At 34.4% G+C, this 24,182-nt stretch overlaps 5 protein-coding genes across 6 annotated transcripts in view; 1 reads left to right on the top strand and 4 right to left on the bottom strand.

Moving 5' to 3' along the window:
• The window catches only part of LOC117241929 (fibrillin-1-like), a 235,120-nt gene extending 231,995 nt beyond the window's left edge, over window positions 1-3,125 (bottom strand). The window contains exon 1 of the mRNA XM_033508215.1: window positions 2,662-3,125. The gene's annotated coding sequence lies outside the window, so the exon portion shown is untranslated. The remainder of the gene's footprint in view (window positions 1-2,661) is intronic.
• A 4,306-nt stretch (window positions 3,126-7,431) lies between these two features.
• On the bottom strand, window positions 7,432-9,638 carry LOC117241932 (polyubiquitin-A). The gene has a single exon (XM_033508221.1). It carries the CDS (start codon window positions 9,630-9,632, stop codon window positions 7,575-7,577), a length of 2,058 nt encoding a protein of 685 aa, XP_033364112.1. The 5' UTR covers window positions 9,633-9,638; the 3' UTR covers window positions 7,432-7,574.
• LOC117241937 (ubiquitin) lies at window positions 7,432-11,056 on the bottom strand. The gene is made up of 3 exons (XM_033508228.1): window positions 10,941-11,056; window positions 9,645-9,866; window positions 7,432-7,592 (listed from the first exon to the last, which is right to left on the bottom strand). Exons 2-3 carry the CDS (start codon window positions 9,858-9,860, stop codon window positions 7,575-7,577), a joined length of 234 nt encoding a protein of 77 aa, XP_033364119.1. The 5' UTR covers window positions 9,861-9,866; window positions 10,941-11,056; the 3' UTR covers window positions 7,432-7,574.
• A 3,833-nt stretch (window positions 11,057-14,889) lies between these two features.
• LOC117241931 (zinc finger RNA-binding protein) lies at window positions 14,890-22,054 on the bottom strand. 2 transcript variants are annotated; one of them, XM_033508219.1, is made up of 11 exons: window positions 21,856-22,054; window positions 21,417-21,580; window positions 20,957-21,298; window positions 19,990-20,556; window positions 19,174-19,887; window positions 18,770-19,094; window positions 18,499-18,686; window positions 17,373-17,521; window positions 16,049-16,144; window positions 15,664-15,784; window positions 14,890-15,388 (listed from the first exon to the last, which is right to left on the bottom strand). In XM_033508219.1, the coding sequence occupies exons 1-11, from the start codon at window positions 21,903-21,905 to the stop codon at window positions 15,105-15,107; spliced, it is 3,000 nt and encodes a 999-aa protein (XP_033364110.1). In that variant the 5' UTR covers window positions 21,906-22,054; the 3' UTR covers window positions 14,890-15,104. The 2 variants fall into 2 exon arrangements, with proteins under 2 accessions (XP_033364110.1, XP_033364111.1); XM_033508220.1 differs by having other exon boundaries at window positions 19,990-20,445.
• Window positions 22,055-22,128: 74 nt separating this feature from the next.
• LOC117241933 (geranylgeranyl transferase type-1 subunit beta) lies at window positions 22,129-24,081 on the top strand. Its single transcript, XM_033508222.1, has 3 exons — window positions 22,129-23,069; window positions 23,179-23,539; window positions 23,616-24,081. Exons 1-3 carry the CDS (start codon window positions 22,533-22,535, stop codon window positions 23,726-23,728), a joined length of 1,011 nt encoding a protein of 336 aa, XP_033364113.1. The 5' UTR covers window positions 22,129-22,532; the 3' UTR covers window positions 23,729-24,081.
• Window positions 24,082-24,182: the final 101 nt, after the last annotated feature.

Raw genomic sequence — 24,182 nt, 5'->3', positions numbered from 1 at the left:
AAAAAATTACAAGATATTCGTGGCAAACATATATATGTATTTAATAAACAATTAGTATAGGATATATAGTATTAGTATACATAGCCATCTTAAGCGTATAATAAGTATTAAATATGGTTCCACTTAATTCTTAGGCTTGGATAGTTAGTTATTTAAATAATCTAAATAATGCGATCTCTGTGAAATATATATTTGCACGGGATATCTTGTAATTTCTACGTACATGTTCTTAGATTTGTTTCAAACTTTACCAATATAATCAAGTTAGTTGCGTCTCATTATGAAGCTAGTGAAACTTTATAATGTACCGCGTAACACACGTAACATATTCACAGAAGGAGTTTACAAGTATTCATTGTACCATGAGATTATTGTATTATTATCGATAATATGAATATTGTGTTATTAAAGTAGTTTTGAAATCCAGATTACTTGAGCCGTATTTTCATTTACTTTTTCATATTTTCTTAAATATTTCGAATACTGTACTTATAAGCCAGATGATATAGATGCATAATTCATGATCTTGTTAATTTACGTTCGTTCATCCAGCGTAAATCGGACGTAAGATGTATTCCACGACGCTGGAAATCGAACCGAATTTCCCACAATTTCCCCGATAGATAATAATTTGCATATCGAGGGTTTCTCATCGCAGAAAATCGTTCGCTACAGGCCATTCTCTTTCCGTTTTCCGTAGCGTAGACGATAACAGTTTTAGAAGAAAGCACAGTCACCGTGAAACCAGAACGAATTCCGTGTCGACGAAATTTCCGCGAACCAAGAGAAGATGGCGTGAATAGGAACGAGGGAAACAGGGAAACCTCGATAGAGAAGTTGGAGGCAGTCGCGTGTTCTCCCTCGTCGCGTAATAAAGCTCGCACGAACGTTGTTGACAGAAAAATAAAAGCTGGCTGTGCTCGTGGCAGCTGTGTCTGCCGAGGGGGAAATATCGCGTATCCTTTTCCGATTATGCGTTTGCACGAAAATACGAGCCGGCAAATATTTCAGGCGTGCACAACGAAAATTCCCAAAATTGCTAGAGGCCCGATGCGTTTGCGCCGTTTTGTGAAATATTCACCGGCGATGCCTCTGTGTCTTCGTTGGATAGGTGCAAATTCCCTGTAATCGGATACGTTCGATTTACGAGAAAGGAAGCGGCTAAAAAGTCGATAGATGAGAAATGCAAACCGACATTGTTGCTACAGATGGAGACTTACAAGGAAAGAATACGTTAAGTCACATTTCCAATTACTGTATTTCAAATGTACGTGTGTCCAATTACCGAATCAGCATTTTATATGGTGTATCGGTAATACATACGAATTAAGTGATGACAGGACGATGCATTGTACGGTGCAATGCAACGAATGAAGTAGAATGTGCCAGCTAAGGTTCGGCACATTGCAGCCTAAAATCGTTTTCTTGCAAGGCGACATGTTTTCTATCGACAATTTCTCAATCCGAAATTAACGTTCTATTATTTGACGACGATTTATAATCTGCGTTATTTGTATTTACGACATCTATATCGTGTCTTTCTGTTATTATTCGCGAAAGTTTGTTTAAGATTGATTTTCTATGGCAATTTCTATGATATAAAGATATGTACTTTATTACTCTCTTCTTTTATTTATTTAAGTAAATAATCATTTCTTAAGGTAATAGCAAATTGGCACGAATACTATACAACTGAATGATGTTTTGATTATTAGCACTGATGAAATTATCGCACCTCGATAATTCAGGCCACGGTATTTCATCGAAAACAGCGTGTTCCGGAGTTTTGCAAAGCGAAAAATTCCGCATCATTCGTTTCGATCGAGCAAAACCCGATCCGAATAATGTATCGGGATATTATCGATGCTTCTCGACGGTACGAGCGATAAATGTTTGAATGCTTCCAAGGTTAATCAGCCAGGATTGGTAACAATTAAACAATTAAATTCATCGACAGATTAGTGTAAATAAAGAGCGACTATTGCGTCCGATTTTTATTTCTCACAGTGAAACGAAAGTTAATAATTCGTTAAGAAATTCGGAAGTCGAGAATTTTAAATAACTTAAATATTTTAAATAAATAATAGAAAGCAAGTTTAAGGAGATAACAATTTTAAGAGGATGTTCTACAGCGAGGAACGTGTTTCTTTCGTTTTATAAAGAAATAATAAATATACAACATTTTTCGTTTTATATTATTTTATTGAATTATTTTATTGAATTGTTATCGTTCCAATAAAACAATCCAATGTTTTTAACTGCTGTTAACTATAATTATTCATACATATACGATAATATATTTCAAAGTACACATTGGAAGTGATTCTAATATTTAAAAAGTACAATCAACAGATTTTTTCAAAGATTTATAATAGAATGTCTTGAATAGGTCGCACACATGTGAATAAATTATTCACTACGGGACAAGGAATATTCTACGAAATCCGAGGTGTACCGGTATATATTTCCAGAACAGCTTTATCTTTCGTACTGTTTAAAATTTAAGTTTAAATATTTGTTTCCTTCTACACATTTCGATATCCCATTCTGTTACATCGCATCGTTGCTTTGCCAAGTATTATGCCTTCGATCGATATTCATAATCCGACGTGAACCAGTCAGCGAACGAAACTTTCCGGTAGAGATATACAAATTTCTTACCTGATATCAGGGAAAGCAATCCGATCAACAGAAGAAGGTCCATCGTGCTGTCGCGAAAATCTCGCTTCTCTATTCTGCATCCGCTACTAGGTCGTCGCTACTTCTGTGTCATCCTCCGTGTCATAGACTCGTTTCTGGTAAATCCACTTGTCGATATCGCACAGTCTTTGCTTCAGTCGTTGTTCTTCACCGAATCACAGACAAACCCAAACTTCCCCCTTTCTATCGACCTCGTTTCAAATAATAATTTCTTTCGGCCGGATTGGAAGATTGTGTCCCATGAAAAGGCTGAGAAATTTGCGAAAGATCTACGAAAGTTTCACGAGAACTTGACAAAAGTTTCACGAAAGTTTTGTAGGAATTTGACAAGAATTTCACTAGAGTTTCGAGAGTTTCGAGAATTAAACAAGATTCGATAGAAATTTCACGAGAGTTCAACGAAGATTCAATGGATTCGCAAGAGTTGTGAAAGTTTGAAGGATTGAACGAGAGTTAAATGGGGATTTCGCGATAGTTCCACGCGAATTCAATCGGGATTTTAACAGAGTTCCACGCGAATTCAACAGGAATTTGCGAGAGTTCCGAAAGGGAAAACTCCGAGAATTGAATGAGAATTTATTGAAAAGTGCACAAGAGTTTAACGATTATCCAATGATAATTTTACGCGAGTCCAATAGGAATTGCACGCGAATCCAATAGGAATTCCACGCGAATCCGATAGGAATTCCACGCGAATCCGATAGGAATTCCACGCGAATTCCAAGCAATACGTTAGAGCTAGGTCGGCGAATAAATGTCGCGGAGGAGAGTCGTGCACGACACACTGGTGAAGGTAGCCGGTAGACGAGGAGGAAGATTTAGCAAGCGACAGAGACGACGGAGTCGACGATGCGGAGCGGCACACGGTGTTGTTAACTAAGCTGCCGCTGTTCGCGGGGCTGTGTGACACGCTGCATAGAGCGCGGTACGAGACCAGTTCGAAGACTGAGTACGAGTCCATATCCCGGAGGCTGACTTCTCTCAGCCCTACCAGGGTACGCCGTACAGTAATGTCCGTCCATTGCCCGCCTCTGGATAACGTTTCCTTCCACCATTAGGCAACACACGCGATACACGCTTCGCCGTGAGACACGCCGTGCTCCCCGTGTCCTCACGCGGGGGGACCATCGCAGGATTATCACGGATCTTTCGGAAGACCCTCTCTCCTTCTCTTCCTTGTCCTTTCTTTCTTCCGAGACAGCAGACCTACTAGCAACGAAACGATAAGCTTCTATGTAAATTGAAATAAATCAGTTGTTCAAATAAATTTTAAGTATATTCAAATAAATAAGAATGTTATTTGAGAAGCCACATTGAACAACTGCATAAATAGGAAAGTACAAATAAATGTTATTGTTACAGACACTGTTTCTCGAATTTACAGCGGCTCGAAAAAGTGTTCGAACACTTGCTACATAATTTCTATGAATATATTGGTGCTATGTGCATTAAAAGAAACTTTTTAATATTTCGAAAATGAGATACAACTATCGTGATTGTAAGAGCAAAAGTTGGAATCAGTTCGAGAATGTACATGGAAGTTACAAGACGTTTATTGCAAACATAAACATAAGAAAAATTAATATTCAGTTGTCTTACACATATCATTAGTGCTGAAGGTGATCCCATTGCAAATTGTGGCTTATTAATATAGCGAATGATCGACTGTTGAAACACGTTGACGATCTTTACGAAATGTATGCTTTCAGCGAATACCTTATATGTTTTCAGTTCCGTTTCAAATTTGACTAATATAATCGTGTCTACTTACAATGCTAATGAAATTTTTTAATGTTTTCTATAATATATACATGAAAAGTTTCTAGGAGTGTTGGTATACTTTTGTGAGCCACTGTACTTTGTTCATTGTCATCATCTTGCGATGAATGAAATTATGTAAGTTGATAATTTGTTCTTTTATAATTGCACATTAAATGTGCATTTAATGAGAAGAAGGAATTGATAAAAAGTAGCGTTGAGCAATTTGCCTTTTGAGAGGCTCGTTTAATTTAAGTAAATTACAGATAATGTGCATTAGAGTAATATTAGAAAGATTAAAAGTTGTTTTTACATTACAAGTTAGAAAGATTAGAGTTATTTTTGGAAATAATCCAGAGTCCAGTTCAGACTCCAATTTCTCTCTCTCTCTCTCTCTCTCAGATATATTTGATTTAAATGTATCATAAATTAAATATTTAGCTAAATTGCTAATTAACATTTTCGCTAAAACTAATTTTCATTTTGATTTACCAAGCAAAATGATTCGTATTTACAGATGAACTTATCTAATCGTGTTTGCTAGCAAAATGCGAGTTACATTCGCGTTAATTACGCGGACGATACGATTTAATCAAAATTTTAATCCGACCACGCGAAAGTTAATTGCACGTTTTATCGCGATATAAATTATGCTGAAACCGCGAGGCATTTTTTTCTCCACACTTACGGCTACGTATCAGGAAATGCAGTAATATTAGCAGAAAATTTTTGAAACAACCACAAAGCGAAGAAAACGATAGAAGAGGATAAGAAAGAATAAGGAATTAACACGTTAATAAACTTGAAAATTTTGTCTATAATTTCTTCGATGGTTATCCTGCAATGTATATACGTCATGGCCAGAAAGAGAAAACGCATCTTTTGTAACGAAAATTATAGTTACTTAGACCCACCGAAAGCGTTATTCCCGTGGTTGGACTCGAAACGAGGAAAATTAATTAGAACGGAGAGCTGAGAAACGACTTAACACGATTAAGCGGTGAAAGGCGGTGTTTCGAATGATAATTAGTGCCAGGAGAGTACGAAAAATTCATTTCGTTTTGCCGCTTATCCGAAATTGAGTTACGGTTAAGTTTTAATTGAACATTGTACCGCACCTGTATGTTACCTGTATACTGTATACTAATCATCATCTTCACGTTTCAGTTTGACAATAAAAATAATAAGATATATGTATCTGTAATGTATATATATATATATACGTGTTTATAAATATATATATACATATTTATTTACATACACATTATACATTACATATATCTTATGTATATAATGAATAACAAAAATGTACTATATTATATTTAATATAGATAACGCAGAAAAAAAAATAAAAGATACAAGTTTTTCATGCCACTTATACAAGGTAAAAGGAATTATAGCTTTATTAATTGAAAAACATACATGATCTTTGAATTACATAAAAACAATAACGACGACTATATAAATATAATTTTCTGAATTTACTAATAAGTAATAACATTGTAATAATATACTTAAAAAACTTTGTTCAAAATATGATGATTATACAAAAAAAAGGTGTCTAAAGTCCACTCCAATTTTGTGTCACCTAATTAAAAATAAAAATGTATAGAAAATAATTTAAAAATAAATAATACATGTAATTATTACAGTATTTAGATTACAGTTGCATTATTTATTTATTGTTAATAATCATAATTAATTTATTTATTTATTGTATAGATACATTTCAGTAAGTTAAAATGGTAAAACTTAAATTACAGAATTTAAGTCGCTTTAAACGTCAGAAAATATTCCAACTTTCTGAAAGGGAAGATTCGTTGAAACAGAGCTACTGTAAAGCTCTTGAAACAACATGATAATAACAGACATATACCGTACAGTCTTAAAGTACCATAGTGTATTTCTGTGTATGAAGATTTCAAGTACAACAGAAATGAACGGTAATTTTCGTAATTTCGACGATGGTATTAAACTGCTGGGCGGAGCTGGAACACTCGAAAATTCGTTCATGTTTCGTCAACGCGTGAAAATTTTAATCGAATTGCCGCCCACGTGCATCTGACCAGCTGAAGTATAAATAATTGTAGGCTGACCGTCCGTCGCCAGTGTCACTGACCATTACGCATCGCCTCGTTCAATTTCTTCCAATTTATATAAAATAAGAGACGTACAAATAATATGCTTATTCTCATTAGTATTATCACAATTAACGTTGCAAATTAATACGCTCGAAAAAAACAAATACATTGAACAACTATATATATTGTTTAGATTAGAACGAATATGATGTATAATCATTATAAATTTTCGTATGGCTCTAATCGATTTAAAGTCAAAGTACAACGAGAAAATATTTCTTGTAGAGAGCTAGTTTTGTATTACTATTACGTATTCTACTACAAGATTTCTTTGTTAGATAAACAATATCGTAATTTATTTTAAAAATTAGTGTAATACGTTATATTGTACGATACTGTAATGCAAATTAAAGAATATAATATAAAATCTATATAAAAAAAAATGTAATATTCCAATGTATTTAATTCGTATTGTAGATAATAGCTTATAGTTCACTGGGAAATAAATCCTTAGGGAAGATTATTCTTTCTTATTTATTCAAGCTTTAGTCCATGGGCGTACCTACCCTTTTTGAATACAAATACATAACAATTACATTATAACTAATATTCACTTCAAAATCCTACTGACGCGACATCTGAACGAAACGATCAGAAATCACTGACATCCAAATACCTTATCATTTCACTTTTATACTTGCACCAATACATCAAATTTTCAATTATAAAACTAAATTAAGTCTTAAGCAAGATTATTATATACAACACAGATTATATACAATAAATTTTAAACGAGAATATCATAACATGAATAATTTTTAATTTAAATTAAATGAATCTATGCTGTAAATTTATTATCCTTAGGAAGGAATAATATAAATGAGAAAAAAGCTATTTATAATCCATTTATTTCAAGTAAATACTTAATAAGATTATATATCACTCAATCAATAGCTATGATGGCTAAAAGTAAAAAAATTAGTTTCTATTTACTTAATATAATTTTTTAAATTAAGGTGCGATCAATATATTAAATCATCGGCCACCACGAAGGCGAAGAACAAGATGAAGAGTTGACTCCTTTTGAATATTATAGTCAGACAGCGTGCGTCCGTCCTCCAATTGTTTACCAGCGAAGATCAATCTCTGTTGATCGGGTGGAATACCTTCTTTATCCTGAATCTTGGCCTTGACATTTTCGATAGTGTCTGAAGCCTCAACTTCTAAAGTTATCGTTTTCCCAGTAAGGGTTTTTACAAAAATTTGCATTCCTCCTCTGAGACGAAGAACAAGGTGAAGAGTTGATTCCTTCTGAATATTGTAATCTGATAGTGTGCGTCCATCTTCCAGTTGTTTACCCGCAAAAATCAATCTCTGCTGATCTGGCGGAATTCCTTCCTTGTCTTGAATTTTTGCTTTCACGTTCTCAATAGTATCGGAAGCTTCAACTTCTAAGGTGATAGTTTTCCCAGTAAGGGTTTTTACAAAAATTTGCATTCCTCCTCTCAAACGAAGTACAAGATGCAGGGTTGATTCCTTTTGTATATTGTAATCAGAGAGTGTGCGTCCATCTTCAAGTTGCTTTCCAGCAAAGATCAATCTTTGTTGGTCTGGAGGAATTCCTTCTTTATCTTGAATTTTTGCTTTTACATTTTCTATTGTATCGGAAGCTTCAACTTCAAGTGTGATAGTTTTTCCTGTAAGGGTCTTGACGAAAATTTGCATACCACCACGAAGGCGAAGAACAAGGTGAAGAGTCGATTCTTTCTGAATATTATAGTCGGACAGTGTGCGTCCGTCCTCCAATTGTTTACCAGCAAAGATCAATCTCTGTTGATCGGGTGGAATACCTTCTTTATCCTGAATCTTGGCCTTGACATTTTCGATAGTGTCTGAAGCCTCAACTTCTAGAGTTATCGTTTTCCCAGTAAGGGTTTTTACAAAAATTTGCATTCCTCCTCTGAGACGAAGAACAAGGTGAAGAGTTGATTCCTTCTGAATATTGTAATCTGATAGTGTGCGTCCATCTTCCAGTTGTTTACCCGCAAAAATCAATCTCTGCTGATCTGGCGGAATTCCTTCCTTGTCTTGAATTTTTGCTTTCACGTTCTCAATAGTATCGGAAGCTTCAACTTCTAAGGTGATAGTTTTCCCAGTAAGGGTTTTTACAAAAATTTGCATTCCTCCTCTCAGTCGAAGTACAAGATGCAGGGTTGATTCCTTTTGTATATTGTAATCAGAGAGTGTGCGTCCATCTTCAAGTTGCTTTCCAGCAAAGATCAATCTTTGTTGGTCTGGAGGAATTCCTTCTTTATCTTGAATTTTTGCTTTTACATTTTCTATTGTATCGGAAGCTTCAACTTCAAGTGTGATAGTTTTTCCTGTAAGGGTCTTGACGAAAATTTGCATACCACCACGAAGGCGAAGAACAAGGTGAAGAGTCGATTCTTTCTGAATATTATAGTCTGATAGCGTGCGTCCGTCTTCCAATTGTTTACCAGCGAAGATCAATCTCTGTTGATCTGGCGGAATACCTTCTTTATCCTGAATCTTGGCCTTGACATTTTCAATAGTGTCTGAAGCCTCAACTTCCAGAGTTATCGTTTTTCCTGTAAGGGTTTTTACAAAAATTTGCATTCCTCCTCTGAGACGAAGAACAAGATGAAGAGTCGATTCCTTTTGAATATTATAGTCGGACAGCGTGCGTCCGTCTTCCAATTGTTTACCAGCGAAGATCAATCTCTGTTGATCGGGTGGAATACCTTCTTTATCCTGAATCTTAGCCTTGACATTTTCGATAGTGTCTGAAGCCTCAACTTCTAGAGTTATCGTTTTTCCTGTAAGGGTCTTGACGAAAATTTGCATACCACCACGAAGACGAAGAACAAGGTGGAGAGTTGATTCCTTCTGAATGTTGTAATCTGATAGTGTGCGTCCATCTTCCAGTTGTTTACCCGCAAAAATCAATCTCTGTTGATCTGGCGGAATTCCTTCTTTATCCTGAATCTTGGCCTTGACATTTTCGATAGTGTCTGAAGCCTCAACTTCTAGAGTTATCGTTTTTCCTGTAAGAGTCTTGACGAAAATTTGCATTCCTCCTCTCAGACGAAGTACAAGATGCAGGGTTGATTCCTTTTGTATATTGTAATCAGAAAGTGTGCGCCCATCTTCCAATTGTTTACCAGCAAAGATCAACCTCTGTTGGTCTGGAGGAATACCTTCTTTATCTTGAATCTTTGCTTTCACGTTCTCAATTGTATCGGAAGCTTCAACTTCAAGGGTGATAGTTTTTCCTGTCAGTGTCTTGACGAAGATCTGCATGATTATCTGTTACAAAATAAAATAAATTTTGTACTCAATTAGTGGATACTAACATGTATTCATATTAACGAAAAGAAATGTTCTCTTTGAAACATTATTTATGTAGTCTACTAGCATATTATAAGCTTTTTGTTTTCTGCATTTAGTACCATTTTTATATTACTTTTTACATAACTGTCTATCATATCTGATACTTCAGACAGCTTTCATCAGATATATTCCTAGTATCATAAATCACTTCACGTATCGTTTTGAAACAAAATAATCTTTGTCTTTCATTTTAAGAGAATAAAAATGGTAGTATTTTGTGCACAATTATATTAAAAAGAATTATATAAATTAAAAATTTTCCATATTATTCCACAAATATAGTTATTCTCGAGGTATAATTCGCTGTAGCTTAAAGTGAACGGCTTTTATTTGTGCACTTTTTTAGAATAATCGTATGAAAGGCTTCAATCTGAATAATGCTAAGTGACACAGAGGTAATGGCGTCATACTGGAGAATCAATAATCGCCATTTTGTTTTCTGTTACTACGCAGCAGAAACGTAACGAATGATATGGAAAATTCTAGAGTTTTCTCAACAATTAATTATTAAAGATTCTTCGATTATATTAATATATGTATTTTAAATATATAGAAAATACATCCTTCGAAATTTTGTTAAAAATAGATCTTAAACTTTGCATTTGTGGTTGACGTCTTCAAGATCACTACTGTTACATTAAATTATGTTGCATTATTATTTTATTATTTTCTCTAAACAGTGCATTGGAGAATTTAAATACTGATAATTAACTCTTTCACTGCTGAAACTGTAATAATACGTTCTCTGAAATGCATGTCTGTCATACTGAACCCATTAAATTCGTAGATTTCACATAGCGTATAACCAATCGATTGCAAAATTTGTTCAGCACTGGTCGTCTTGTTACAGGAAATATATTCAGCAGTAAGAATAAAATAATTTAGGGCAAAAAGGAAGTAAAAATCGGAAAAAATAAGAAAATCTACAATTATCGAAAATTAAAATACAACAAATTCATAATGTATATAATAAACAAACGAAAGTTTTACCTTCTTTGTAGTAGCTCGTTGCAGCAAAAATTTCAATAAAATTTAAGGAGTCTCACGTTCTGCCTCTGAAAACACCCAACGTCCTATACTGAACTGAGTCGAAACCACAGAGAACGTTCCTTTTATATCAGGAATAATAAGTCTTACTGATCATGCGCAAGCATGTCAGAAGATTCCTAGAAAGATGCCTATTGGTTTATATTTTTATCGTCATCGAATCTCTGACGTCGCTACGTTTGGTTGGTTTCTGAGACAAAGGCTATTCTTTGTGAAATAAATTTTATTAAATTGATACCGTTTATAAAATCATTTATGGCACATTATTAGTTTTGAAATGATACGTCTCCACCAACCGAAATTTTTATTTATATGTAAATACATATGTTTCTATGAGCTGTCACATGTTGATGATAATATTATACAGCTAGAGGGCGCATAGGAAAACTGTTAAACAAAGAAAACTAATGATTCATTGTTTTTCAGAATATATTTTCTAGTAAATTCGCTATACATATAACCAACATTTATACACAATATACTAATTTTATCATTTTCCAGAAATCTCAATATTTAAGAAGTTACGTATGTGTACGTGCGTGTTTGTATATAGAGCATACGTTGGTTATGTTTAGAATATTTTTTATTTGGATGAATTTTACAATCAATTGAACACATTAATCAATTTAAGTCGATTTTAATCTTCTAAGCAATTTGATCGATTTGATATTAAATTATCCTAAAAATTCAAATAATAAAAATTGTCGCACAAAAACAATTCACTATTCATACGTGTCACATCAATATTGAAGTCATGCTACATCGCAATACGATACTAGGCTGATGTAATAATCTTGGAATTGATGAAAACTTATTAATTTGATAATAAGAATTTATTTTACAAAAAAATATTAGGATATTGAAGTAATATTTCAAATTAGGCACTGCAATCAAGGTTATACATATATTTTAATGTAATTAAAGCGATGTAATTGTTTTTTTTAAATAACATTTCGTTGATATTATTTACCAAATATTTTTGGCAAAGCGTAATGAAAATAGCATTTTTTTTTTTGTATATTTCAACAAAAATAAACAAAAATGCAATTAGACAAATCATGACTATGAAAATAGATTAAAATTCTGTTTATATGATTGTTTTACATGAAATACATGACAATTTCAAAAAACAGGCGTTTACTTACGATACTATGTACAATTTTAACATGTTGAATGCCATTCTATTTTTACAGAGATTGCCCGTGGCACCTAGTTGCACCAAACAGAATGAATGTTATATAAAATTATGTTCGTAATTTACAAAAATTATCTTCTTAAATTAAAGATGATGAATTTTGTATTATGCGATACATATTACTTTGAAATATTACTTACAAGAGATAAGTTATGATGTATAATTATGTTTAATGAATTTATCTCACAGAGGTCACCGGCGACCCCCATGGCACTAAAGTGCGACTTCACGCGAATCACTTTTTTTTGCGATTATCAATTATCTCATATTATTTCTTCGCGTTGTTAAATAATTGTTCCACATCTTTATTCTTGTCGAGAGCGTTTAACAATCAGGTAGGAGCGTTTATTATACTTTTATATGCTACAAAAATTTTTGCACTTCATGTATTCTATTTAATTTTTTATAAGTCGTAAAATATTGTGAAGACTGTGCTGATTCACCCTTACTTTGTTTAGAGTATTTCAACACGACACATCGCAATATGCATCGCATCGTAATATATAGGTTTATATTTCATGTATAAATAAAACTATTTTTATATGTTTTATGCTTCATTAATTTCGTCATACCATTGTACTAACAATGGTAATAATGAAAAATTTATAACTATTGACATTTGTTTAAATTATGTATTTCTACTAATCTTGTCGCTCCGGTTACCGGTGACCCCCGTGGCATTCAACGTGTTAATTTAATATTTCATCATTAACATCGAAGTAACCAGCTTTAAGTACCTAGACAATTATGTAATTGATCAATAATTACAACAAATCATTAGTATAAGGAAAAAAAACGAAAAATCTCGCAGATAATATAGCTGAACTCTAAGAACAATATATTTACCTTCTACTATCGAAGTACGTTTATAATAAAACACGTAATAGCTTTTCTCACATGAAATAAATCACATATTGTTCTTAAAAGTAAAGTATAATTAGAATGGCACAGCGAACGTTTGATATGATTTTTCTATATGAAAAAAATATAACGTAATTCCCACCTTAATTTCAGTACATCATCCAGTTCTCAATACTGAAAAGATAATATGCATTATTTAGATTTGAAACTTTATAAAGGCTCTACACACACGTTTTTGTAGATTTGAGGTACTGAATGAAAAAAATTTGTGAATTTCCTTCATAATATATCTGCAGATATGTAGCGCATTACATTACATTAATATTTGGTTTAACAAATAATAATAAATTAAAGATATTACACATGTCTCTCATATATTTAAATATATACAAACATACTTTAATTAATACTGTAAAACAGAAAAAACGAAAATGGCTTAATACTCTGTCTTATAATGATTCAAAACCTGTATCAGCCCAACCTAATTAAAGGACGAAGATAAGAAGCAGAAAAATCGAAATTATGAAATTTGAATATCATTAATACACTTATTTGAAAGGACTAGTTGCACCAAACAGAATGAATGTTACATGAAATTATGTTCGTAATTTATATAAATTATCTTCTTAAATTAAACGTAAATTATATTTCCTTTGCTTTTATATCCTATCTTCTACATGTTTCATTAAAAAATTAATACAATATCAGTCTCAGTTCTACTCGGTGCCATCCAAAAATAAATTAACTTTCTTTTTATCTCAAGTGTTCTTTTTTTCTGTAAAAGATTAGCTAATTATAATCTTACAATCGAAGTGCTATTGTGTGTGTGGCCTTCTTGTTAAAGAGGATGCTTATTATCAACTCATCTTATTTGTAAAAGCTCTTACACGATATTGTAATATGCAAAGGAATATGGAAGTGAAGAAAACCTTATTCTTATCTCATGCATGTTCGATTTATTCAATCATTGCATGTGTACAACAGAAGATTCATACACTAGATCAAAAAAATTTATTAAATGTGAACATTTTGAAATAGTATTCGATTTCCGGTGAAATTTGTAAACAAACTACAGGAAAATATTAAGAATTCTTGACACGTGCACTTAACCCTCATTAGACAGCAAAGCATTTATTTTAATGATTGATTTTTCAACTCTGCTTTCTTGGAATCTTCTGCGTGAATCAGTACACGCGGTGTGAACATACGTTGTTAGGAGTTGTTTATGCAGGGAAACATTCTGCACTTCTTTACGACTACACACACAACATACACACGAATTCTCAATACAAACTAACCTACTTTTAACTTTTCAAAACTTATAAATGTTCAGTTTTTACACCACCCTTTCTATTAAACTTTCGTCATACATTGTGACTTTGAAATATAGCTAAATAAGTAATTCAAAACTAATTAACGCATTCATCATTTCCTTTGACAAAATCCTAGTGCTGGAACTAATCGTACCAATTGCCTGTTTGGGAAAGATCTTTAGTCTTTTTAGAAGTATCCAGTGAAATATTTGCAAAAGTGTAACTATTTTAAAAGTAACATCATGCTTATTTTTATAATAATTGTAAAAACTAGAATTTACGTAAAATAAATTTAATAAATGAAATCCGAAATATTGTATTATTTTAAAGATGTTTAGAACTTGCTAAAAAATTAAGTTGCTCATAACAGACAAAGCAATGCATAATGTTTTGTCATTAAAATATTAAACTTAGTACTAATAGAAACGTGATAACTCTATGATATTATTATACATTCAAAAACAAAGTCAAGGTGCAATGATATAATCCGACCTAATAATTTCTTTCGCCATTAAAATCACGATTGCGAATTAAAACGATGCGCTATTGGTTGTCCAAAGGGAGATACATTCCAAATAATTACAATACTGTATTAATAGATCATTAGTCTTGTTTTAAACTTTGATATCTTTCCAATATAGAAACAACCTCATTGAACAAGCAATTGACACGAGAAAATTTTATTTCTTATACTATATAAGTTATGAGTAAATCGATAAAGCGAATATTTTGGTAGATCTACTTGGAGTCAGTCTCCATTTTGATCTCCTCTGCTTTTTTATCCTTTTTTGAAGCTTCACTATCTGTTCCTTCTCCATTACTGTTGTCACGTCTTCGTTTTCTAGCATATCGGCCCTTATATTTAGGTGGCGGAAGTTGTTCCATGCCCAAAACTTTATGAATTTGACGAAATGCAACTAATCGTAAAGCATGTTGCGCTGAAGCAGTTATATCTTCCCTTTGTTGGGCTGTCATATTGCCTATTGCATCAACTGGCTCTTTTTCGCACGGATCAGATAATCCTATGAAGAAATACATTATTTATAACCAGTGTAATTCAATACAAAACTATATAAAATTTTATATAAGTATATAAAAATCAGATTGCCAATCATCTATGCAATACTGCAAAATTTCCATTGAGATAAAAAAATCGAAATACTCGATCTTGGAACCTACAATGGATTTCACAATACACTCAGTCTCGTCATCAAAATCATCACTTGGTTTTACGATTTTAAAAAATTTGAATTTTTGTACTGATTATATTAATTAGCGGGAAGATATTACGATATACCTGGGCTTCCTGGAAGCAATATTCCGCCAGCAACGCATTCTAGAAGTCTTCTTAATGCTTCACCTGGACTAAGAGGTCCTCCAGCAGTACTAATCACTTTCTCAGTTAACAATTCTAGTGCCTGAAAGAAGATTGAACACCTGTTTGTTTCTATCTAATCCTTATATTCTGACCAGGACTAAATCCAGCCAAAATATAAAGAAGAGTCTATATCAGAAATTCTACATTAACGTGAAATAGACAGAATCCTCGGCCACTATGCAAGACAGTACTGTATTCAGTTTTGAATTTTTTGAATTATCATTGAATAGTTACAAACCACTTTGTTCTACTTCTAATAAAATCAGATATCATATATGCATCATAAAAGTCGTTTCATACTAACCCATGGGTTTAATGGTCCCCACGTGGGTACACGGTTACAAAGATCACGCATTATGCGAATGACCATAACACAGCTCTGGAGTGAAGTTGCTCTAGCCTGTTAAATACGATCAGTATTTTAGTACATACAATTTGATACACACTTTAAAGTCTCTGAGTCTTCTGGAGATGCGACACCCTAAACTACTTTTAATTTGCTTTGTGTGGGCTTTAGCTATCCTCCCAGCCTCGTGCCTATAGCTCCTAAATATTAGCCCATATCAAAATTATCGGGTGTTTATTAAGTATTTCCTGAACAATTAATGCCTAACATAATATTTAAAAAAAAGTGCAACGTATCAGAAAAACTGTACACTTGTCGAACTGCCAAATACAACTATTGAACTTATAACTGAAAAACACCCGATATACTTATGACACCACTGTGTGTTTGTGCTTGTCTGTCTTTCAATATTTAACAGTGCTTTCAATGCACATTATGTAGAAAGTATGAAATAAAGTACATATGTATAAAGAGAAATACACTAACTTCAAGGATTTCTAAGACAGACCTAGAACAGACTCAGTCTAGGCTACAATGCATTAAGATTAATCCAGAATAATGAATAAGCTTGATCATAAGCATCGTAAAGCAATTTAGTGCATTATAAACAAAACAAACAAAACTACATCTTTTGAAGAAAAATTACGTACTTTTAACACGACTTTCTGCAAACAGTTTCCTATTATTCTGGATGTTGATGATTTGAAGTAAAGCAAATGTAAATGCTTTTGATGTGCATTAATATTTTAAATGCTACAATTCACGTTTACATTATGCTTATACTTCTTGCCTGAGACTATCTGATTGCACGTTCGATGTATTCTGTTTCTGAAATTATGCTATACATACACTTCTTTCTCTTCCTTTTTCCCTTTTTAATCAAATTCTGCCAATAATAAAATATTGCCACTACCATCCACTTATAATAACTAACACATTGATTATAAATTACAAATAGTACATGACAAAGATTTTCGGATTAACTACCATAAAATGTAATATTAGTGGATAAAGTGGATTGGCAAACCTACAAAACTGAAACATCAAACGTGATCAAATAAACATTTCAGACAAAATCATATCAACAAGAAGATAGATAGTAATAAAAATAAAATTGTCACAAGGCTGGAAGTTCTAAGACTGCTCTTTTTGGCGGACAGAGAGAGAGGACAACTTGCACGCGTTTCACGTATTAGGAAAAAATAACAGAAAACAGTCACTAGTGCCAACAAAATGGCACTGACAATTCGAGATCTTGAACTGAGAGTTGATTGATTCAAACCTGAAACCACTTGGCATGCCTGAGTGCAGCTAAAGCCTCCAAACACTTAGCCTTGGGAAGTACATCCGGTGGATCCGGTTTCGTCACAGTAGGCGCCGCGGGCGTTGTTTGCGGTTGAGCAGCTCCCTGTTGCTGCTGTCCAGCATTATCTGAGATTCCAACAAAGAAAGCACAACACGCTTAGACAACACTTAGAGTGTTTGATCATGCCCAACTTGGGTTTTCCCTCTATGTATAATTATATTTTAACTCAAGTACATCAAACTTGAGGGCATAGTCTAAAACATTCTCATTGAAATAAAAATAAACCTAATCGAATGTAGTACATAACAATGATGCATTACTCCTATTCCTGGACGTCCTTTCTTCGCGTTACAAAAGAACGACCGACGTTTCTTACTAAAATTGACAGCGTTACTTAAAATTGAATATTAAAATAACGCTATCAAAAGAATCGTCGGTTAAGAATAAGGAGTTAACTGCGCATTGTGTATTATGCGTACAGCATTCGATAATAGAGGGTTTTCATTAAAATTATTAATGCATGATCAAAAAGTCCATAGTTTTAAGATTGCCTCAGCGTTGTTTCCTCATACCAAAAGCGTGTCCACGTTCATAATAACATATTATCTTCCTTAATGGAGACTCCAGCTTAACTATTATCGACATAACTTATAAAGTATACTACTACAAATTAACTTAAAACGAAGAAAAGCGACATCTAATCGTACCAAGTTTACGCTCTCTCTTTTCCGTTAAAAAATGGCTGTTAATATATTTCTATCTACGCTCTTACATATTTTTAAATAGTAATGCCTTTCAAAAATATAAATTATACTCAGTCGTGGACACACTAAAATGCGGCTGTATCAAAAAGAAAAAGGAATTTTTCATGTTAGAGCGTATATACACTGGCAACCGTTGAAGTCCTTGGCTGCCCCTGCATCATCCTGGTGCTTAGAAAAATTTACAAAGAAGCTTTTGGGCCATGAAAAGAACAAACAAAATTCATAAACCACGTTTTCAAGATAGTAGCATGAAAATAAAAAATGCTTTCTGTAAAATCTCTAAAATTATCAGTTATCCTTTTCTTGGCCACTATGAAAATATAAAACGATCAAATCACCTGCAGCAGCAGCTGGTTTGGGAGTTTCGCGCATTAAAGGACTGGTAAGTGTTACGCTAACAGTCACGCTGCCTCCTGAAACAGTTAATGCTGCTGACTCTGGGTGTTTCCCAACATTGTAAGTATCCTCGGGAGCTACGATCTTCAACTGTGCCGGAAGTATCTCAGCAACTTTATTTAATAATGATCTGTAAATAAGAAAATATTTATATATGAATTTGTGTACAAAATTATATATTTATGTACAAATACATAAATTTTTCCAACTAACCGTGTTGGTTTTTCTGCACACAGGACTACAAGACAAACGTGATTGTCACCAGATAATAGAAGTCCCTTCGCTAAATTGCCAACACGCATTACCCCTCTTAATATCCTGGAATCTTCTTTTTCCTTTTGGAATGAAAACAAATTGCCGTCGCTGCCATCTTCTTTCTGCGGCGTTATTGTTTTCTTTTTATCAGAATCTTCTTTAATTTTGACTATATCTGCATTTTGTTGCTGTTGTTGTGACTGCTGTTGTTGAGGTTGCTGCGGTGTAGTCGTAGTTGGAGCCGTTGAAGTAGCATTAGTAATAGATGGAGCTGTTTTCTTGCCTGCAATTATAAAAATATTTTAACTATGCTACAGATATAAAATATAAAATAAGAAAAAGATAAAAGAAGAAATAATTACCTGCTTCTGCCAATGTATCAGATACAAATTTCAATGCCTTTTCAGTATGTGAAACGATCTTCTGAACTGCCAGCAGTTCCTGTTCTTTAGGATATATGGTGGTATGATGAGCTAATACATGTTTGTCATCTGATGAATCTGGCCTTCTTTGAGGACCAGGGAACATCATCATCGGTGGTGGTCCTGGGAAAGGACGTGGCATTGGTGGAGCTCCAGGCCCACGTCCATAGCGTCGATACCACTCATAGTACTCACATTCTTCTTCATAGCGTCGTCTTTCTTCCCAATACATCATTTCCTCATCCATCATTGGACCCATAGGTCCCAATTGATTAATTTCTTCTCTACGTCGTAAATAGTCGTCTCGCATTTGTTGTCTACGAAATTTTTCTTCTAACATCTTTCTTTGCTTCAAACTTGGTTTCATATCAACAACTAAGTCGGGATTAACTTTTTTCTTATAAGCAAATCTGTGTCGTCTTCCTTTCATATGCATATCTTTGGCATTGGGGTCATTAAATCTGCATTCACAAAGCTTACAATTAAAACTTATGATTTTTCCATCTTCGGATTTGTTTTCTTCTATGTACTCTTGACCAACTGGTTGAATATCTTTTTCATCAACAGCTGCTTCTTCGACAGTTTCCTCTGTTGCAGTTTCTTCTGTCTTAATTTCCGGGGCTTGATTTTGATTTACAGTCCCCAAATTTCCAGCTGCAAATATTATACATGATATTAATATGTATTCCATAGCTATCAAATTTGTATATTCAATTTAACATAGAATGTGTATCTGTAAAAAAAAGGATTACTTACAAGCAACAAAGTTAATTTTAGGAGTAGCTGTTACAGTTGGCTTCTTAACCCCTGTAGTTTTAGCTGCGGCTGCTGGTTTTGGGTTCAAAACTGTTGGATCTGCGCTTGGTATCGGTTTACCAAGTTTAGTGTGTAACTTAACAACTTTTTGATGTTTAGCCCCCCTAATATGAGCAGCATAAGCATCATTTCCAGTACAAGTTACATCACAAAGTTCGCAACGTAGACTGTTGCCTGCGCCACGTGCCGGTGGTTGTTGCGGTACTTTCAAAGAAGCTTCTTTCTTCTTATGTTTTTGGCCCTCCAGATGCTCACGGTACGTTTGAGGTCCAGCACAGCTGATCTTACAGACATCGCAATAGTGTAGTTGTTGTGGCTTGGGGGGCTGCTTGGGCCGCATTGCCTTCATTCCTCCCCCTCCAGTGCCAAATCCCTTTCGTCCGTAGCCCTGCCAACCTCCAGTCTTCTGGTTAGTTGAATTGCTGTTTGCACTCTGTTGGGCTACATACATAGTCGCAGCGCTATATAGCGCTGCGTCGTAGCCGGAATACGTTGTACTCGCCGTTTCTAAGGGAAATGAAATTGAAACCTCAAACTTTGGAGGAGTCAATCCTTTATATTCATGGAACCATTCTACTAACTTGTACCCATCAAAATGAATACTTTATTCTTTTGATGAAACATTTATCACGTATAATGTATAGTAATCACAAATCTTTATATAAAGTCAATTTTATAACTTCAGAAAGATTCAATTCGGCTAAATTTTTAAGCCATGTCATGGTTTAAAATATTAGCAGAATTTTATTGTATCATTCATATGTATCAATTCCAATACCCAGAGGATCAATTTCATGTTATTAGTGCCTACATCACGGTTAGCAGGACATTTACATAGGATTTTTAATCTTGGCGAAAAATATTAACATATATATATATATATATATATAATTTAATGAAAACTTACTATTTGTAGCTGTCGATGGTGTAGCCGCGGGTGTTGCAGGAGCTGTATATCCTGAAGAATAGGTAGCACTTTGAGTAGGATTAGATTGCTGATAAGCTGTACTTGATGCTTGGTATGTTTTAGCTTGTCCAGTAGTAGTAGCTTGTCTGGCTGTGCCTGTATAAGCACTAGTGGTGCTATATGCAGGTTTCGCAGCTTGATAATGTGTTTCTGTAGTAGTGTAAGTCGCTGCAGCTGCAGCAGGTTGCTGATAATAAGTTTTAGCAGCGTCGTATGTAGCTGCAGGTGCAGCACGCCCGTAACCGTAATCGTATGTCTGAGCCACAGTACCAGGATTAGCAGCTATAAAGAAAAAGGACCTTATGAAACTGGAATGTAAGCACGAAAATACTGGATACTGGACTCTATTTATGAAAGAAAAGAAAGATGAAAAATATGAAATTGATTAAAATGAACTTACCAGCGTACGTGGTCCCAGTAGCGGCTGCAGCGGCGGCCGCTTGATACGTTTCGTAACCTGTAGCCGCAGCAGCAGCGGGTCGTTGAGTGTACGTGGCGGCAGTTGCCGCTGGAGTTACTGCGTATCCCGCTTGACCAGTCTGATAAGCGGCTGCGCTGGTCGCTCTGTTCGAAAGAAAAAATAGGTTTTCTTACAGACAAGGAATACAATGAAAAATGGAAACGCAAAACGAAAAAGACCTCTATCGGATCCGTGCCCGGGAGAGACGCTCGATGGACGCTCTACTCTCAGCAAGAAATGGCGGCCAAGCCGGCTGGGCTCTCGCGTGCACCGATTTTAACGAACAATTATTACTCCCGCCAACGTAGTTACCGTCACGAATTTTCGAAAAACTTAACACTAGCTACTTAATAATTATGGTATGCAATCGATTTCGTACCCATATTGCGTTCCGCCGTGAGTAAACCCAAAATAATTGTTCTGAGCCATCCTTCCTCGCAGAGAATCCCGGAAAGAAGGACAATGGAGGAAGTTGTAGGGCGTGCCACGAACTCGATAGAATGGCGGCGCTGCCGCGGCTCCTATTGGTTATTCTGTTGGAGCCGGGCGCAACAATTGCAAGAATGCCGCGCCCTCAGTGGCCGCTTCCACGAGAACCCTTCGTCGTCCTCCGACAAACTACCTCCGCGCAAATCAACGCGCTACCGTACTAGCCAGAGAAACTACCGCGAGAAAGTATTCACGAAGCGGACAGATGTATACGGTTAATTGAAACTTAACTTACTGCGTGTTTTCTCGTTATCTCCGTTATCCGGGGTAGTATGTAGTTTGTGTAATTTTCGCGGCTGGTGCGTGTTGCAGTGAACGTCCGGCGTGCGCAAGAAAGGGCTAGTTTGCCGGTGACGCGTGCGTTCAACGAATTATTTTTCACGCCCCCTATTAGTAACTGCATCTATCGTTTAGAATTGAAGCGCTCTCTAGTAGGTCTTATCATAATTCTAATGAAATCTTTTTCCACTCGCACAACCAATTTGAAAGTAATACTTACGTTCGATACGTAACCGTAAATATTTTAAATATTATTTTTTTTTTAATCATACAAACTCGCGATACATCATGCCACCGCAGTTAGCAAAGAAAAAGCATGCTAAATATTTCCAGAGGTTATTGCAAATTATGCCCAATTCATGTTCAGCAGAATTTGACTGCTCTAGACTTGCTGTGGCGTTTTTTGCTATATCAGGATTAGACATATTGAATTGCTTGAATGATCTTAGCGAACAAACTAAATTAGAGGCAATAGACTGGATCTATGGGCTTCAAGTAACCGGAGCTGGACCACGCTCCGGCTTTCAGCCTTCGACAACAATACCAAAGGATGCTCCAAAGTATCAATGTGGTCATTTAGCAATGACATATATTGGATTAGTTACTCTCTTAATTCTTGGAGATGATTTAAGTCGAGTCGACAGAGAATCTATTATTGAAGGAATGCGAGCATGTCAAAATCCAGATGGATCATTTACAGCTATTATAACAGGATGTGAAAGTGATATGAGGTTCCTTTACTGTGCTTGTTGTATATCTATAATTTTAAATGATTGGTCAGGCATTGACAAGACAAAAGCAATTGACTACATTTTAAAGAGCATTGTAAGTTTTTATCCTTTCCTCTTTTTATTTCACTTATAAAGAGTATTAACAAAAATTGGCTCTGTCTACTTAATTTTATCATAGCACAATGTCTCAACAATGATTATAGTCATATGATGGAGCAATGGGCCAAGGACCTGGTCTTGAATCACACGGAGGATCTACATTTTGTGCTGTAGCTAGCCTATTTCTCATGAACGAACTTCATAATGTATTGACAAATGATCAATTAAACAGACTAAAAAGATGGTGTCTTATGAGGCAAGATAGTGGCTTTCATGGGCGACCCGGAAAACCTTCTGATACTTGTTATAGTTTTTGGGTGGGAGCAACTCTACAAATGCTTGATATTAACAAATTATCAGATCCTGATGAAAATAGGGCATTCCTGCTTGAAACTCAAGATAATATCGTGGGAGGATTTGGAAAATTTGCTGACTGTCTCCCAGATCCTCTTCATACTTATCTAGGTATGTAGCAGATAGGATATCCATAAAAATAATGTACAATAAAGATAATATACAATATGAATACCTAATTTTTTAGGTTTATGTGGTTTAAGCCTCTTAGGAGAAACTGGTTTATGCGTAATGAACGCTGCGCTTAACATCTCTGATCGAGCGTATAAACATTTACTAAAAATTCATGAAGTATGGTAATGCAGTTAACAGTCGTATAAAGTATTTGCAACAACTGAATATCATATCCAACGCACAGAGCTTAAAGTACGAAGGAAAAGTAACATTTTTGCATTTCCATGGATCCTATTTGTACAGTTTCCACAGATCCTCTGTGCCTAGAATTGTTATTCCAAAAGCGTCAATTAACAAAAATATTATGATTTTGAGGTATGTTATCAATTATTCTGTTTCAATTAAGACATTTGTTGAACATGTATCCAAAGCACATATTGAAAATAAGAGGAAAAACAATAGCATAATTTAAATGCATCTTAAAGTGTCATTAAGTATATACAAATTTTAAAAATTCTAATAAAAACAACAAAAAAATATGTACAAAGTATTTCTAATTGATACCCTACATCATAATAAAAATTTATAAAATTATTATTCAACTAGTATCTTTCACTTTTTTTGAGAAATTATTAACACA

This window comes from Bombus vosnesenskii, unplaced genomic scaffold (genome assembly GCF_011952255.1).
Source record: "Bombus vosnesenskii isolate JDL3184/JDL3185 unplaced genomic scaffold, Bvos_JDL3184-5_v1.1 scf7180000016262, whole genome shotgun sequence".
In the NCBI taxonomy this organism is placed as follows: Eukaryota; Metazoa; Arthropoda; class Insecta; order Hymenoptera; family Apidae; genus Bombus; species Bombus vosnesenskii.
The sequence above is the reverse complement of the archived record's forward strand: the minus strand, read 5'-3'. Positions and strand labels throughout refer to the sequence as shown.

Bases quoted from the DNA above. Each gene is read 5' to 3' on its own strand.
- LOC117241933 (XM_033508222.1), top strand. From the start codon at position 22,533: ATGCCACCGCAGTTAGCAAAGAAAAAGCATGCTAAATATTTCCAGAGG. The intron at 23,070-23,178 runs GTAAGTTTTTAT...CAATGATTATAG, and splicing joins ACTACATTTTAAAGAGCATT to TCATATGATGGAGCAATGGG. The intron at 23,540-23,615 runs GTATGTAGCAGA...CTAATTTTTTAG, and splicing joins TCCTCTTCATACTTATCTAG to GTTTATGTGGTTTAAGCCTC.
- LOC117241937 (XM_033508228.1), bottom strand. From the start codon at position 9,860: ATGCAGATCTTCGTCAAGACACTGACAGGAAAAACTATCACCCTTGAA.
- LOC117241932 (XM_033508221.1), bottom strand. From the start codon at position 9,632: ATGCAAATTTTCGTCAAGACTCTTACAGGAAAAACGATAACTCTAGAA.
- LOC117241931 (XM_033508219.1), bottom strand. From the start codon at position 21,905: ATGGCTCAGAACAATTATTTTGGGTTTACTCACGGCGGAACGCAATAT. The intron at 20,557-20,956 runs GTAAGTTTTCAT...CATTTCCCTTAG, and splicing joins ACCATCGACAGCTACAAATA to AAACGGCGAGTACAACGTAT. The intron at 15,389-15,663 runs GTATATCGTAAT...ATTTCTTCATAG, and splicing joins ATTGCTTCCAGGAAGCCCAG to GATTATCTGATCCGTGCGAA.